At 40.8% G+C, this 17,917-nt stretch overlaps 1 protein-coding gene across 16 annotated transcripts in view; it reads right to left on the reverse strand.

The window, feature by feature from the left end:
• The window catches only part of TRPM3 (transient receptor potential cation channel subfamily M member 3), a 774,831-nt gene that overhangs the window by 491,364 nt on the left and 265,550 nt on the right, over positions 1-17,917 (reverse strand). For 6 of the 16 annotated variants that reach the window (XM_034646709.1, XM_034646705.1, XM_034646704.1 and 3 more), the window contains exon 1: positions 7,027-7,506. The exons of 6 other annotated variants lie outside the window; for them this stretch is intronic. In XM_034646709.1, coding sequence (XP_034502600.1) covers positions 7,027-7,203 — 177 coding nt within the window. In that variant the 5' untranslated portion in view covers positions 7,204-7,506. Of the gene's footprint in view, positions 1-7,026; positions 7,508-17,917 lie in introns of those variants that run through there. 4 more of the 16 variants (XM_034646710.1, XM_034646712.1, XM_034646708.1 and 1 more) reach the window with 2 other exon arrangements.

Here is a 17,917-nt window from a genome sequence, read left to right on the forward strand (position 1 = left end):
CTATTTATTTGTCCATCCACTCTTGAAATATCTTTAATTATTTGGAGAAGAGGCAGTAAAAGTTATCAGTGCTATCCCGAAACTGCAATTCCTATGCACGTGCCCCTGAAAATGGAAGTACAGAGCAGCCACTGGTTGGTGAATTTCCAAATGCTTTTAAAAATAAATTGTGTGTGATAAACAAAAAACTCAATATCCCTCTCCTGGAGATTTTGTTATGCCTGCCCCCACCCCACCACAGCAGTTATAGTACTCTATCTTTCTCATATACTCAAGAGCCAAGAAAAGTTTGTGCGGCTCAGCTTTCCTTATTTAATAATTAATATTAGGCATCATTTTTAAAAAATTTCGAGTACACAATTAATTTTAATTTTGAATGTGTTTTTCTAAATGAAAGTCTGGAATGTTCTCTTCCTCCCCTCCCAGCTCTGGTCCAGAATCTCTTCCTTAGTTAGTTTTTGAAGGCTGTAGGGTAGAGCGAGCAGGGGTAGTGGGGAGCAACCCTACCACTGTAGGCATTGGCTATGGCTGTTTTGGCCTTGGCCCCCAAGTAAGCAGGCCACACAGCTCACTTGGTAAAACCACATTCCATGGGAATCAAAGGAACATGCACTTGAGTGACCTCTGCAATTCCAAGGGCACAGGTGAAGGATGAAGGGGGTATAGACACGATATTGCAGAATTTTTACCATATACACAGTCTTTGGGAGCTCTGGTTCACAAATCTCCAGGTGAATTCAATAGAATTGAAACACCTGAAGTTGTATGTCACATGACTGAAAACAACTCATGACAATAATAAATAAATAAAACAAGCAGAGAAATAGGGACAACCATTCCTCCAGATTGTTGTCATCTACAAATCAAAACAAGGCAGCTGAACTCAATTACTTCTTTATCTGTAAATGACCGCTCATGATTAAATTTTGAAAACCTGCGAACTACTTAAAACCTTTTGTTCCGTTTACTATCACAAAATCTGTTCTGCCCAGATGCCAGCATTAAAAAGGGCATTTAATGTAGTTTCCCTCCAGCTCAGCTGAATCTATGTCAGCTTTTCTCCACGTGTGGTCCTTCTAAGAACTGTTCACATCAGAATCACTGAAGAGGTCGTTAAAATGCAAATTCCCGGGCCTACCACCTACCTATTGAATAAGCACCCCTGGGGATAGGCTTGGATATTTGCTCTGCTCACTAGCTCCCCAGGTGATTCCTAAACATTTTCAGGATTTCACATACTTGCGTTGTTTATTTATTCTTCAATAAACATTTACTGAATACTTTTTTTTTTTGGCCAGCCAGACTTGTTAAAACTCCTTTTCACGTCCCTAATAGAGAGGAAGGAAGGATACGATCTAGTTATCTGCAGATGAGCTTGGAGCCAGTTGAGGTTACACCACCAAGATGAGGGAGGGGAGGATGAAAATCTCCTGCTGGAGAGGCAGTGTTCTCTTTCGCCGCCGGAAATCCTATCTACAAGGAAGGCAGAACCCTCTCCTTTGAGAGAGACCTTGGCCCCGTATTACTGGGACTCAGCAAGTCATCCCGGAGCCAGGTGGCCCTGGACTCACTCTCCCAGCCACATCCTCCCTCTCTGCTCAGCGACCACACGCTTTCAGTCTTTTTTTTTTCCGTAATAGAGGGCACCAGAAGACAGAGCTCTCCAGAGAGACGGGAGGGTTTCTTGTTGCCTCAGGAATTTCCGTCAGGCTGCCCGAGGAACATTTCACAAAAAGGCAAGTCACATGGTGACCGCTCAGCAGCCTGAATCAAGCCATCATCTGAAACACACCGGACAGATTCTCTCTCTCCCGGGTTTCAGTTTGAGCACATTTTCTTTTCTTTTTTTCTCTTCTTTCTCTTATTTTCTTAAAGTGAATCTGAGGCTGTCTTGCTGAGATGAAAAGATGGAAGTTTCCTTATTAGTAGCCCTTAACATTTTTCCTGACAATACACTGTGTTGGCCTAAAAGCAGTTTATTCTTCATCTCATCTTTAAGGGACTTAGTGGAATTGGGCCCTAAGACATTCCCTGACCTTGCCACGGTTCACTGACACGTCTAGATAGAACAGGTGTGTGTTTTCTCTTCTGTGGTGGAAACTTAACTGCTACTCACTAGCAGGCAGCTCCAGAGTCCCTCGTCCTGGCCAAGGGAAAAAACTTTGGTTTATTGCTATTCCTCTATGTGCCATATAAAAATCCAGGATTTCAGATGGGAAAAGGAGACTTTGGATTTCTTAAATTTAAAACACACATTGAAATGAATCTCAATTTAATTGTTTCCTACAAGTTCAAGACCATCAAAAGGAAGTCAATTTCCGGAACTCCTGGCATCAACTGTAGAAGAGAGACTCAATTCATCCTGTCATGAGGATCTCACTATGCTTCAGGGACAGTATAATGGACACTGGTTACCATTACAAGGAATTCTAGAAGTAGAAAACCTTAGTAACTGAGCAGAATTTATGCTCATCTTATAGCCTACCTTGATCACTACTCAATTATTTCCCTTTTGTGACCCAGTTCTCTTTTCATTAATCCTTTGGATAAAAATATGAAAGAGAGGAGAAAAGAAAGAAAAGTTAGCTTTTTGAATGGATTCCAAAAAATTGGGAGTTTACTATGCATACAATCTAAAAAAAAATTAGAAGAGATATTCCTGATTGTATATTATTTACTTCAAAGAGTTCTGTGATCAAGTATTCAATGGGGCTCATACTCATCAATGACATGGAATTATTTTTTTTTCCTCAATCCCTCTAGAATAACTGACATACCCTCTCTAACTCAACAAACAGAAACCACAAAATGAGAAGTTCTGTCCTTTCTTCTCAATACTTTTTTGTTCTCAGGCAGTGGGACCTCCACACAACTAGCCACAAAGATCAAACTCCGAAGTTAGCTTAAGTTCTTCCCTGCACCACAATTAACCAAGTTAACAAAGCCATGCTTATTTTACCTCCATTCCTACTGCCTTAGCCCACATCCTCACCAATTCTCTGGGCCTCCAATTTTACCTCTAAGATTTCGATCCTATCATCTTCTACCCATTCTAGACAGTACAGCTGGAGCAATCTATTTAACACCTGAATCTGGAAGTCACCTCCCTGTTGCATTCCCCTTGATGGTACTCCATAGTTTTCAGGATAATCGTCAAATAGCTTAGCAGCTAAGGCCCTCCTCTATGATTTTAAATGCTGCTGAATGTTCTAGTCCTCTTCTATTTGAATATCCAATCCAGTTAAACTATTTTTAGCCTCAAGAGATTATGTTCTTTCATACCCACAGAGCATGGTAGCCTTTACTACATGGAATCTTAGCATTGGATCCGAAGACCTAACTTCTTCATTTTAAAGAGGAGGACACCAAGTTACAGAGAGGTTAAGTAACTTACCCAAGGTCACACAGGTGGTTAGGAACACAATGGAATTAGGATCTAACTCTCCAGAATATAATTTCTTTAATCTATTTTGACATTGCTCTAAGTACAAAATCAGACGACTCCTCAGTACAAAACTTTGAAAATCCTAAAATGATAGGTCTTGGTCTTCATGGACAAACTGGCTTAAATGTTTGTATCCAAAATCTGTTTCAAGTACAAAGCTTCCCTTTCCTCTACTGTAACCCATTTTCAGAAGTCTTCTCTTTATTAAGTCCACTGAGACTTCAATACTAAGCTCTCTGCACTGAAATTAATCTTCAAATTCATCGTAAGTTACCAAAATAAAATCTCCCAAATAAAACAATGGCAGAGGCAGACCTAATAATGAATATGAAATATGCTAAGAACATTCTGTCACTGAAATAAACTTGACTTCTTGTGATTAGTAAGATGAAATCTTAAAACACATAAGAATGAAGCAAAGGACAACTGAAGAGAAATAGTTTGGACAGGGTCCCATTTGAAATGTATCCGTTTGAAAACAGCCTCTGTCTTTTGGCTATCATCATCATGAGCCTGTCCAAAAATTCATTTTCAAATGTTATTTCCAAATGCAATTTCCAATTCAAAATGTGAGTTGGTTGGCATGTTCAAAATTTGCTCTGAGATGGACAAAGCAACAAATGAGATGTTTTCAGAAGGAATAATAAGTATATTCCAACATTCATTGATTGAGTTTAATTCATGCTTCAGATGCCAACCTTCCCCTTCTAATTCCTTAGGATCCTGTTTCTACGAGGAAATAGGATTATAAAGCCATCTCTAAATATTAACATGGTGCCCAGGTAAGTTAGCAAAGAAACACACATCCTCAAGGAGAGGGCAGGGAGGAAAAGCGGCTTGAGGCCAGTCTGTGAGAAATGGTGAGTGACCAGAGTTTAGCTAAATCTGACCATACCATCACACCCTCTACTGCGTCACTGACAAGTCAGAGCACTGGGAAAAACATATCACATCAGAAAAATGCTTAGAAGGGGACCAAAAATTACCTGTTGAGTAAGAGAACTGGGTTTGTTAGCTTATGATTTCAATAGACTCCAGGTTGCCCAGAGAACCCAACCACTAAATTACCATGGTGGTGATAGTGTGGGAGAGGGTGAATAGGAGACTGGGAAGGGAAGGAGGGAAATAGGAAAGAACAGTAAGAATCACAGTTATTAAATATTTAATTTATAAACTAAACCAAGAAGAACATAGACCAAAAGATGCAAATGATTACTCAGGAACTTCCAATTTACTTGAAATATAAAAGCAGGGCAAGAATATATAGGGACTAGCAAAGCAAGTAAGATAGCAGCAATCCAAAGGGGGAGGGGGGGAATTATACAATATTCATATCCAGAATGTTGGTGATGTAAAACCGGTAAAAAGAAAGGAAAGTTACTTTTATATAAGTATTGCTGAAAGAATCTGGTATCACTTTTTTAAAGAGTTTGAAATATGTTCACTATCTGAAGTTTCCTAGGATAGGTACGATCTTTCAAAAACACAGAGATCATTTGGAAAGGAACTTCTCTAGTAATAACCATCCTGTCTTTCATGTCTTGAGAGAATTGGGAGGATACTCATCAGTATACTTTATTAGATGAATTGTTATAAAGCACCATGTTAAAAAAAAAAAAAAAGCCTGGTAGGAGTAAACTGTATACAAATCACAGTATTGGTGTAATATTGACAATGCCTGATGATACAGGGCAGGAACAGTAGTTTCCATTAAAAAAGATGACAGCTATTCTCAAAATAAGTCATCTACTTCGAATAGATACTTCTCTGCTGGTTTTGTGATCAGGAAACGAAGAATAACATTTTCCATTAAAAAAAAAAAAACCTAGAGTATTAATGAATAATATATTGAGAGTGCCGTGCACATACCTGTTAAGAAGGTCATTATGTAAGTTAAAAAGCATTATTTGGGGGGTAGGGCCAATGAATGACTTTAAGTGAAAAATGTTTCTCACTGCACATCCAATTGCTAGAGTCAATTTTCTCAGTCCTCGGTAGATTTGCCAAGACATTCTTTGCCCCAGACCCTTGATTCAATGGTGATTCTGGAGGAAATTTTACATTCATTTGTTTCGTTCCCTGGCCTCATTCTTTCTCCTGCCCTATCACACATGTTGTTCCAAGACAGTGAAAGCACTTACATCCAAGGACACTGCTCTCCCACTCCGTATTCCCAAATTGGCTTTTCCTCCTCAATACTCTCCTAGGGAAGCAAACCATCGCCATGACAACAACATGATGGGGGTTTGAGCAGGACAGGGGGAAGCCTTTGTCAAAGTTAACATGGGGTTTTTGTTGAACAGGATAAGGAAAACTCAGATGGTGGGTAATTCTCTCTTGTGAGGAGCCACTTAGCTGCACAGAACTAATTGTCCACATCAAACTTGACCCAACCAAAACACAGCCAAAAAAGAAAAAGAGAAAGAAAAAGAGAAAGAAGGAAGGAAGAGGAAGGAAGGAAGGAAGGAAAGAAAGAAAGAAAGAAAGAAAGAAAGAAAGAAAGAAAGAAAGAAAGAAAGAAAAGAAAAGAAAGAAAGAAAGAAATGCTGCAAATGTCATTTATTCAGGACTAATTCTTTAATCCTCCACTGTCAATTAGGCTCAATATCCAGTGGTCATTAAATCACAGTATCATCAATACGGAAAAGAGAATAAAGAACTCTGCTTTGCCTTTTTAACTTCACATGGATATGGGACATCCAGAAATACGTACTTTTCTCCCCAAATAAGTGTTAGCACATTCTCTTTTCTAGGGAAAAATACTTGTTTTCTGCACCTTTTAAATTTTATTTGTATTTTCTTCCCTCTAAGGCAGATGATGAATGTGAATTATTATGGAGTTGTGCGGACTTTTTTAGTATCTTTACCGTATTTGCTTCTAGAAAGAGGAGTGCTGCCAACGCAAGGTGACAATTCTAAGCTCAGGTGTAGTACCATTCTTTTGTGTAACTCAGAGCAGGAGCTCAAGGCATACGTTCAATATATATTTAACAACACTTTCCCACTACTGGCTTCACTTAGGAGACTAAAATTATCATTGCTTTCTAAAAACAAGGACACCAAAGAAGTCACAAATCTGATGAGATTCGTTCTTTGTCTTTACCTGAGCGACCACCTAAGGACACAGGGCTTTTAAAATAGTGAGGAGAATCCTTTGTTCTCTCAGGTTCCATTTAAAGGGAAAGTGGGTCGAAGGGCTTCCCCAGGGAGGGGAAAAAAAACCGAAGAGCCAAACATCCAGGAGTAAGAGATTTCACTCCCACTACAGTTCCCACCCTCCCAAAGAAGTTAATTAATTCTATTTTAGGGATGTTCTGGGCGGGGGGCTTGGGAGGGGAGCACTCAGGCAGCCCATTCTCTGCCACCATAATCTCATTCTCAATTGTGGCTCAGACCATCTCTCCACCCTGACACCATGGGGGGTGATGGATCGCTGTGATCCTCTCTCCAGCCTTGGGAAAAGGAGCCAGCACCATCAGCGTTTGTGCTCCCCGAAAGGTGTGTCCTAGCCCAAGTGCGAAGTTGGGTATTCAGACCTGAAAAGCACAATTAGAGCCATTCAAAGCAGCAAGTTACAGTACCTTAAGAAGTCTGACAGATGGGAGAAAGGCTGCGTGGCACAGCTTCCGGATGGTCCAGTTTAGGGGACGAGGAGCATCAGTTTGATTCATGACCCCTTCCAAATTCCACCGGGAAAACCAAAAACGGCAAACCTGAGCAATACCTAGAAAATAAACTCTCCCCCACGGCCTTGGCATCCCATGGTCATCTCCACACCTGCAAATTCCATCAGGGCAGAGGCTTCCCGGAACTTGGGAGACTAGTCAAGTGGCGTTGCCTGAGCCACTGAACCTTCTTAAGAAAGCCACCTCCCCTCTCCCTGCAGCCGTGCTCATGCATACCAAATGTGGCTGAATGGAGGCACACTGCCTGCTGCTTCGGGGAGGGGATGCACGGTTTTGAAGGAGAAGGACAGCCTGCACGAACCAGCCTGTGGTCGCAGTCAGAGCAGCCTGCTCCGAATGCACGCTCCCTCTCCGGCTCTCCTCCCAGTGAACGCAAGTCAGGCGTTGGGGGAGAACCCGGGCCATTTGCTCTGCTCGCTTGCTTTGGGGGGGAGCCAGGAGGAGAGCAAGAGGGAAAATCAATAAAGCCAGACGAGGAACTTGCACTTTCTTGCACAAAGCATCTTTGAGGGGCTGGAAACTGGCACAAGGGGAGGGGCTAGGACACAGAGGGAGAAGGGATGCCTCCAAATGATAAGATAAACACTTGCCTTTTGGTTTATATGACATGATAAATTGAGAGCTGTTGTAAAATGGATCTATAGTAAAAGGGAGATCGGTCGTGTTGTGGGATTTTTTATGAACTGTGAGGAAGGTCCTCGCCCTGATATATACGTTATATAGATGACAGGCAGGCTGACAGAGAGAAGCGAACTAACACACAGCCACAGGCAGCGGCAAGTTAGTCCTTTCATAGAAAGCAGGGCAAACTAACGTATGTTGGGCTTACCTTTTAGAAATGGCAGTTTCTAAACTGGGGCTTATATCTTCCTGGAAAGCTACTTGATACTCTTTCTCTGCAACAAAAATTTAACCCTCAAGGTGCCACACAGGATGCTTCCCATAAAAGATCGAGTTTCCTCAAGTGGGGAGACCCACCCCCACCATTTTCTAAGGATGGCTTTAAGAGTGAGAGAGAGAGCGTGGCTGAGTTAGTGTGATTCCAGCTCCTGTGGCGAAAGAGAGAATAAAGGAGAACTTTCCATCTGAAGGTAGAAATTGGATAATTTCACTGAAAGTGGTGAAGTTCTCAGTGTTGGGAAGAGGAAGTTCAGGTCACAACTGAGTGTGAACTCCCGCCCCCCGCCCCCCACCAGGCATCAGACCTAGGTGGGTGCAGTTGACCCTTGGCTGCCCAGGAGAATCCCCACATCCTCATAGCGTTGCCATCTTCCTGATTTTTCCTAAGTCCCTCCCCATGACTACACTGATTTTCCATTTCTAATGACCTCGAGGAGATTAGTAAGTCCTAGCTCCACAGCTTATGCATTCTGAAGCAGAATCAGCAGAGGGGACAGCAGATGTGACACGCTGGGACCCTGCTGTAATTCAGATTTGGGGACAACTGAATCCTCCTTGGAGTGTAATAGATACCTGACACACTGCATTACAACGCTATTTCCCCCATGACGGTCCTGCGTTAGGAAGCTAAGGGCACTTGCAGAAAATCTCCTCTATTGGTGGAATCCAGTGGTAGACCATTGATTTGCCTTGTAGAAAATCCAGCATCTGAGTATCTTCCACTCAACAGTATCACTTTAATAGATTCCCCCACACAGTTGGTTCATTTTCTGTCACCATTCTATTTCCACAAAAGGTTAGTGATAGCTTCAAAATACTAACAGCTTAAACTTAAACGCATTGTGGTCAGCACTCTGAATGTATTACCAAAGTTCCTGTCCACAGCGCCCTATCACGTAGATGCTAGGGTCATATCCCCACTTCAAAGATTCAGCAACTGAGGACTTGAGAACTTAGTGACAGGCTTAAAACACCTAACTAGTAAAACCAGAATTTAGATCGAAACGAGTCTATCAGACTACAAAGACAAGTGTCCTCTTTCATCTTTCTTTCATAATTAAGGGGATCCAGCAATAAAGCCGGTGCCTCGGTTTTCTGGTGATTCAACTGTATAAGAGCTGAGCTAAAAAGCCCTTGAAGAAGAAATGCTCCACATTTCTTTCGGAGCATTTCTTTGGTGTGACGTTGATGCAGTCATAAGCAACACGAATTCTAGAATCGGGCTGCATGGTTCCAATTCTAATTCTGACCCTGGTCTTGGCCAATCTCTTCACCTGCTCCGTGCTTAGAGTCTTCATCTGTCAACGGAGATACAAATGAAACCACACACCTAAGGTTATTGTGAGGACTGAATGAGCTACTATCAGCCAAGCACTCACAACAGTGCCCGGCACCGGCTAAGTGCCTTCCACCATGACTGACCTTCTAAGGAAGCTTCTAAGGAAGGAGAGGCCTGCTGATCATTTCCATTAAGTATGCACCAGGGTGTGCACTGCTGGGACCAGATCATGAAGCTGAGCAAGACAGATTAAACCTGAAAGTTTCCTATGAGTTACTGTGAGTTTAATAAATGGGGTAAGGGAAAGGTGGGAGCCTATGAGGTCAGTCAGGATTTCCTCACGCTATACTGCAGGGTGGTACTTGGCCAATTGCAAGATGTTGCCTTTTGTGAAGCTCCAAGGCTCCAGGCTCTCTGAGCTATTAAATGCCACGTGGTGGCTCCCCTGTAGTTGTAAAAAGTCTGCCCCAAGAAAATGCTGAAACATGCAGTTGCCTCTCCCCCGACCCCTCACCGTTCCAAACTGTTAAGGACCCCCAGAAAAATGCCAGTCTCATTCTGAAAGCACATAGCCTTTGATCCTCCTAGCCCCTTTAATTTTTAGTGAATAACTTGAGTCAAAGAGAATAGTTAGGAGCCCTGCAGAACGGCAAAGAAGGAAGACTCTCAGCTCTCTCTAATGGCAATTAGAAGCACAGAACCTCTGGAGAACTGCTCTGGAGGCTGCACTGCAAGAGAGGTATAGATCAAAGGGAAGGCAGTGCGAGAGAGGGTTTTCTTCCACCACTGGAGCCGTCTGTGCCAGAATTGTCTGCTATCAAAATGTCTCAAAGCCAGGGTTTTCAGGACCCCGCCCCTTCAAGAAATGAAATTTTCACATGGAATGATATCTTCTCCTGGGTTGGAGAGAGAAGTCTAATGAGAGAAGAGCTGAGAGGAGCAAGTCCGGCCCTGGATGTTAGTGTCTCAGAAATAATCCAAAATGCTTGTTTACCAGTTTTATGAACATGGATGTTTACAAATCTACAGAAGAAATTCTAGCAGGCTTAAACATCTGACGTGACCACATTAGCTTTCAGGATCCTAACAAACAGCAAACCCAACACAGCAAACCTCTGCAGTCTGAAGTCTGCCTTCGCACAAACTAACTCTCTTTCGTGCTACGTAAGCCCACTTCCCAGTGATCATCTTTGCATTTTATTTCCTATGTAAATGATGCTATATTTAAGAATCATGGTAAGAGTTGAGCTATCTCATGGCTGACAATGAGCCACAGTATAGACATTCTGCATCCCTTTCTTTTGAAAACCAAGTTCCTTCTCTTAAAGAAAAAAAAAAAGAGAGAGAAAAGAAAGAAAAGGAAAAACACGGCACCCTCAAGGTACCACTTTGCACACTGTTTTCCTTTACACCCTTTAAATACAAAAGGGGCTGACCCACGAAAATCTAAGACAACAGAAAGGAAAGAACACAGTGTCCAGGCAGTTCAGTGTTCCAAAGCCTCCTATACCCAACACTCAAAAAAAGCTCCAATGTAATTTTTCACAATAGAACACTGAAATTCACAGATTATCTGGATGTTAATTGAACAGCTATTTCCAAGCTCTAGCAGTGCATGTCACATACATAAGTGTAGAAAAGTGACATGCAAGTGTCCAAGAGAAACAGCAGGAAGAAGCCCAATGGTCAAGCCTTTGTAGGTAACTCCATTTGCCTCAATATTCTGTAACCTCGATATTAACTTCCTGCTGGCTTTGTGATTGGCCTCAGTTATTAGCTTTCTTGCATGTGATAGTTCACCATTTTTATCAGAAAATCATTCATGTTGCGAACTCTGGCAATTTAACATCCTTATTAAAATAACTATGTTTTTCCCATTTCTTCCCTTTCACTACACTCAAATACAGCTATAATATTGTTAGGAATTTCTAGATGCTTCTACAATATTTTCCAAAATAGCAAATCTCTTTATAGATTTCATTGACACTCAAGAGTCCTTAACTTACTTCCAAATATATCTTCTTCCAATCGATGAAATAATTTCTTCTACCAAAGGTATTTTTCCTTTTGGCATCTTTTATAGGTAATAGATTCTAAAGTACATTCAAATCTATTACAATAAATGACTTGCATTCATAGCTCCAATGGCATTTATTTTGTGTAAAATGACAAGATCTTAGAATCAGAATAGTTTCCTTTTCTGTTTCCCCCAGTCCCGGGACCTCTCCCCACTTCCCTGCCTGCTGTCCCCACCTCTGCATGGATACCTGCAGCGATGGGGCGCGGGGGAGGCTCTGAGGCAGCCCACTCCGTGGTTGGACAGCTCTAGCTGACAGAAAGTCCCCGCTGTAACTTCCAAGGCAAGTCTCTCTTCCAGAGAATGGCTCTCCAAATGTACAGACAGACAGACAAGCTCCCGAGCCTCCTCTCCACACTGGACATCTCTGACATGTACTCCTTCTTCACATGATGGAGTGCAGTCATGGAGAAACACTCTTAGGATGATCGTCTATATTACGTTACAAAAGTACTTTCAATATCGTGGTATCTAATCCTCTTAAATGCCTTCATTACTTCTCATAAAGGTCCTTTTGAGAGCTTTAAGTAACAGCAGATACACACGCACAGACACACACTTACTCTTCCCCCAACCTCCGAAGTGAGTGTGCCAAACAGAACCTCGGTTGCAAAGTGGCCTCCGTGCTATCCGACGCCTGAAATGTTGTATGTCATTTACTTTTTTGGACCCCAACTCGTCAGGGATGTTGTGGTAAGCCCTGGCTAAGGAGAAGCCCATGCTTGTATCAAGACATGGGTAGAGACTGAACCGTCTGTGCTTCCTCCTCCGTATCTCTCCCTGCCCACTTTGATGTCAGACAGACTCATCTCAAACTCAAGTCCCCGTCTCACTAGCTGTCGGGCTCCGGGCCTGTTACTCAACCACTCAGCCTTGGTTTTCATGTGGTAAAATGGCGGCTACGATAGTATCCCCTTGGAGGGCTTTGTTTAGATAAGAAACAATTAGCACAACACTTACAGAGTAAACATGTTTTTTAAATGGAATTATGGTTATGATGATGATCGTTATTTCTTTCATTGACACCACCGGCATAGCGCTTAAGAGCCCAAGCCATACATCCAGTGGCCTGGATTTGTACGCCCTTTGCCATGCACATGTAGCTTGGAGAAGTTTCTTAACCTCACCGTGCTTTAGTTTCTTCATCTGCAAACTGGGGATTATTATACTCCCTATGTCAGAGGAATACTGCAAAGTTAATTAGGTAGTATGTAGAGAGCCCTTAAAGAGAAACTGGTACACGGTGAAAGTTCAAAAAGTATTAGCAAGTGAAACTACCAATATAAAGTCCTTGTAGGGGCGCCTGGGTGGCTCAGTCGTTAAGCGTCTGCCTTCAGCTCAGGGCGTGATCCCGGATCCCTGGGATCAAGCCCCACATTGGGCCCCACATCGGGCTCCTCCACTGGGAGCCTGCTTCTTCCTCTCCCACTCCCCCTGCTTGTGTTCCCTCTCTCGCTGGCTGTCTCTCTCTCTAATAAATAAATAAAATCTTTTTTAAAAAATAATAAAAAAATATAAAGTCCTATGTACTGTCTTACCCCAAGCTACTGCTCTAGGAAAAGCAAAGCAAAACACAACATCTCCGTGCCCTCCTTTGCTTCCTCCAGGAAGAAGATAAGCTGCAAAGAACACGACAGGAGAAGCACGCGGGGCTTTGCTTATGGCGCTCCTCTCTGCAGATGAGGGGATCATATATTCCATTAACAGAGTACAAAACTTTCATATAAAAATGTTTCCCTTTGAAAAACCCTAAGACATATTAGCAGCTTGTCTCACCAAAAATAGAAACCCTACACACGTGCACGCGCACACACGCACGCGCACACACACGCACAACGTATAACAAATATTCAAAGGCCAAAAGCTAAAACACATCCTCATTCAAGCTCTGAAAATCTAAAACTTCCATTTACAAAGGGGATAATTTTTTGTATGATTCTGAAATTTTAATGAGTCCATAGAGGCTTGTTAAAAATATGAGAATTTGAGAGATGCATTTCTAAACCACTTAATATATGCCTTCTTCTAATATCTGCAATGCTATTCCTTAGTGTAGATGTTCTCTACTGTAAGCCTAGACTTCGCACTCTCTCTCACACACACACACTCATGTGCACACAAATATATATACACATACAGAATATAGATATTTTAGCTAATTTTCCATTATGAAACCAAGAATCTGACCAACTTGGTAAAGAACTCATGAATGAGTACCTTTTGGGAAAGGGATTTTAAGCCTTAGTCTCCAATTACTATTTGAATAAATCGTGTGAATTGGAGAGAAGCTCAGCATTCATTACTCATGGGGCAGCAGTTGAAGTCAGATCTTTGGGTCAATGAATGCTCAAGACAAGCTCAAGCTGAACCCTCACACACCCCTTTCTCAGACACCATCCGACTCCCGCCCATGAGAACCGAGAGCCTGCCCCAGCCACACACCCCTTTCTGCATCTGGGCCTCTGACACAAATGGCTCGCCCTGGGTTGAACCATAAGGTCTGCTCACCTGGCAAACAGACATGCTGGGATTTGGAAAATCCTCAGAGTAGTAGCTCTGCACGGTAGAGAATATTAATGAAGAGAGCTAATGGAAACCGTACTTGCCATCTATTTTGATCATCCTTCCATAAAATGTATGACTGTTGATGTTTATTCCAATATCATTTTTAACAACTGTGAGCCTTTCATTTTTCTTTTGACTGATAGTAGTGGCAGGAATTACATGACTTCAGTTTTTCAGAGAGGTTTGTCCAGTTTTTGTTTCATTTCTCTCATGAGGAGGCATGACATCAATGCAAACAACATGGATTTTGAAATCAGGAAGAACTGGGCTTGAATCCATGTTCCATCACTGGGCAATTCCAATAACCTTTATGAATCTTTATCTTAAAAGAAACATAATGGCTAATTAGAACAATGTTAAGATGATGATTAGTAACTGTGAGCATATACCATGTGCTGAAATGTGCTAAGCCTTCTAAAGGCATAGCTCTCTTAGTTCTTACAACAAAGCTATTTTGTTTGCAGGCAACTTTTGCAGCATTATGATCTTCATATTCCTAGTATGGGTAATAGATGAGGTCACATGGCTGGTAAATGGACTTGAATCCAAGTCTATGATTTTGTACTCTGTGTGCACCTGATTCTAAAATCTCCTCCCTTATCCACAACCAGGTGCTGCTGCCAATTAAAATCAAAAAAGAAGAACAACAAAGACTTACACAACTTTCCTGTGGCTTTCCAAAAGCAAGGTAGTATTTGATCACTAATATAATCCACAAAGAGGAAAAGCAACCCAATGGATCTAACCTTAACATCAAAATCCTGCAGAGCACAGAAGTACCAAGGGTCTCCCCATGGCTCTGGGTTTCCACACTCCCCTACTCTCCACTTCCATCTGGCAGGGGCAGCCTGGGCTGGGCCAGAAGCTCATGCCTCTCGCTGAGACAAAGATTTATCCTTCCTCATTTAGTATGCCAATATATAACACAAATGTCTGGGACAGGGTATTTATTAAGTAGAAAAATGAATGCTCCTGAAAGACTCACTCATGATTCTTGCAAGTATGAGTTAAATTCTTTATACATACAAACTCATTTAATTCTCACTACTATCCTACTTTTACACCCACCTGCATTTTCTAGATGAGGAAACAGCGAGTCAGAAAGCTTAAATACTTGCCCAAGTTCACACAGTAAGTTTCAGAGCCATGGTTTTAATTCAAATATAAACTCTTGATGTAATACATACCGCCTTAGAATATATCAATGAAAAACAGCATCTATTTTTAAGGCAACTTAGTTTCAGATACTTTAATTAGATATCTTATAAAACCACAACGATCATTCTTCATGACTGAAAGACCATATTCTCAAATATTTATTAGGGCAATAGGAGGTTGCATTAACACAGAAGATGTACTTGGCCAGAAAACCTGATAACTATCATGGTAAGGAAATACCAAAGGTATCTGTGTAACCATATAAACAAAATCAGGATGATTCTTCAAGGTTACGTGACCCTTGCATGAAATATGCAAAACATCTGGGGAGAAAAAAAATATTATCAAAACTCTATTACTGACCTGGAGCTGCTATGTTAGAAAATGAAGGTGACAAAGAATTTGATTTAAAATAGCCCCCCAATTGGCTAATAAATCAGATTCTGACTGCTACTATTTTAAATCCAGCCAAAACCACCCACAGGAGCCTAAAGGATACATGCGCTGGCATAGGGTATCTGGCTCACTGCATTGGGAACCCCAGGCAGGGAGCCTTCCCCAATAAGAAAGTAGACAGACTAATAGAGGGAAGACTACAGGATTCTATAGTACCTCACATTATCCCAAAGGGAAAATCTTGATAAATTATTGTTTTAGGAAAGAGTAGGTAAGTAAAGCTTTAATGTATTTTTCCTTGCATTTTAATTAAACTCTTTGCAAATAAACTGCTGGCAATAGAGGCAAGAATGATCAGTTCTGTTTTATGAAAACATCCAGAATTAAAACCTATCAAGTCACTCTTGCAAATAAAATCATCCAATTCTCCCTATGGAGTTCGGGCATCTCTGTTGTAGCTCTTGTTTAAATTCTTTTTACTTATCAGAATTTGCAGCTATTTAATTGGTTGGTTTATTTATTTTTGGTCTTCATCTCCTACGTGAATGTAATTTCTATTAAGGCAATTATCAACTGTATCTCAGGTCTACAGAACATCTAGAAATGACGGAAACTCAACCAAAATTCGGTTGGTTGAATGAATAATGAATAAATAAATGAGGCATGAATGACCCAGACTGTTCGTTGTATCCTTTCTTTCAAGTCATTTAAAGCTACTTCTTAGTGTCTAGTGCTTATCTGCAAACTGGTTTGAACACTTACTGGGTTTTCAGTGCCTTTTTGTTCCACCAAATTTTAACTCCATTGCCTTGAAAAGTCTAAGAATTGCTTATTAGATAACTAAAGATTCACAAAAGGAAGATGTTCTGAGATTCTAACCTACTAGTAGAGACGATGCTCTCAACACAGAGGGATTTGGAAAAGAAAGTAAAAGAGGCAAAAAAAAGTCTGGATATCAGAACTTGGATCTGAATATAACTCATGCTAGAGAATTCTATTAATTACCCTTTGTGGTAACTTTGTGTTCTCAAACATCTGGCCCATTTCTCAACAATCTCCATGATGGCAATTCATTAAGGGCTTAACCCTAATGTCAGAAATTGCAAAGACAAATCTCCTTTTCAAGGCTTGGAAGACCGACTTACACATCCACAATCTTAATTAGACTCATAATGAACAACACCAGGAACTAATGCTCACGCCTCACAACGTAGTTTAACAAATGTATTCTGATTTGTTACCCATAACGGTGCTGAAGCATTGGTAAGGAAGGTGTTACTATTAATCTCACTTCACAGATGAGCAAACTAAGAATCAGAAAATATAATGACTTATCTAAGGTCTACCAGACTCAGTAATATTGTTCTTCTCATTATGCCCATGGCTTGCCTCTTTATCCCAGGGTTATTTTTTGGAATGAGCCACACAATGAATATTCTTGCAGAATATATTTTTTAGAACAAAATACAGTATATACAGCAGCATGGATCAGTCTTAAAATCATACTGAAGTTCTAGAGAAGACAGAACGGCAGTGACAGAAAGCAGAGCGGTGGTTGTCAGGAATTATTTGGGGGGATGGAACTGACTGCAGAGGAACATGAGGAACTTTTAAGGGTGATGGAAATGTTTTCTATCTTGAAAGCAATGGCAGTTACTCAACTGTATGCAATTGCTGCAATTTATCAAACTGTACAGTAAAATTTGTAAAATTTTCTGTACCTGAGAAAGCTGGGGAAAACATTTACTGGTTTTTTTTTTCTGACTGTGAAAGAACTTTTCAATATAGAAAATTTTAAAAAGTCATACAAGTATAAAGAAATAAAATTTACCTTTAATACCATTACTCAAAAAAACATTGATTATTGGAAATTCCAGCAGGTGTTTTAGGAATCATGCTTTACCCATAGCTTAATCAGATTATGACATCATAAAGTTATTGAATCTTCTGATTAAATGGAATTTTATGTGTTATTTACTGCAAGTTAATCAGCCTGCTTCCATTTTTATTGTTATAAATAATGCTATTCTGAATATATGTGATCATACATTTTTGTGCACATCTTTGATTATTTCCTTAAGATACAACTTAAGATGAAGGATAATTGGCTCATAAGTCATGAGTATTTTGTCAGGCTTTTGATAGGTACTTCCAAACTGCTATCCAGAAATGTACCATTTTACATGCCCCTCAGCAACAGATAAAAAAATAGTCCCTATTACTAAATCATTGACAAAACTAGTCATATCATTAATTTAAATTAACTTTTGGCCAAGTCGATCACAGAAAAAGAAACATCATGCGCTGATTTGGTAACTTATAAAGCTCCATTTTTCCTGTGGCCATTTGTAATTCTTCTAGTAAACTGCTGCTTCTTGTATTAGCATTTTATTTTTCTTATAAATTCATAA

Source organism: Ailuropoda melanoleuca, chromosome 17 (assembly GCF_002007445.2).
Source record: "Ailuropoda melanoleuca isolate Jingjing chromosome 17, ASM200744v2, whole genome shotgun sequence".
NCBI classification, from domain to species: Eukaryota; Metazoa; Chordata; class Mammalia; order Carnivora; family Ursidae; genus Ailuropoda; species Ailuropoda melanoleuca.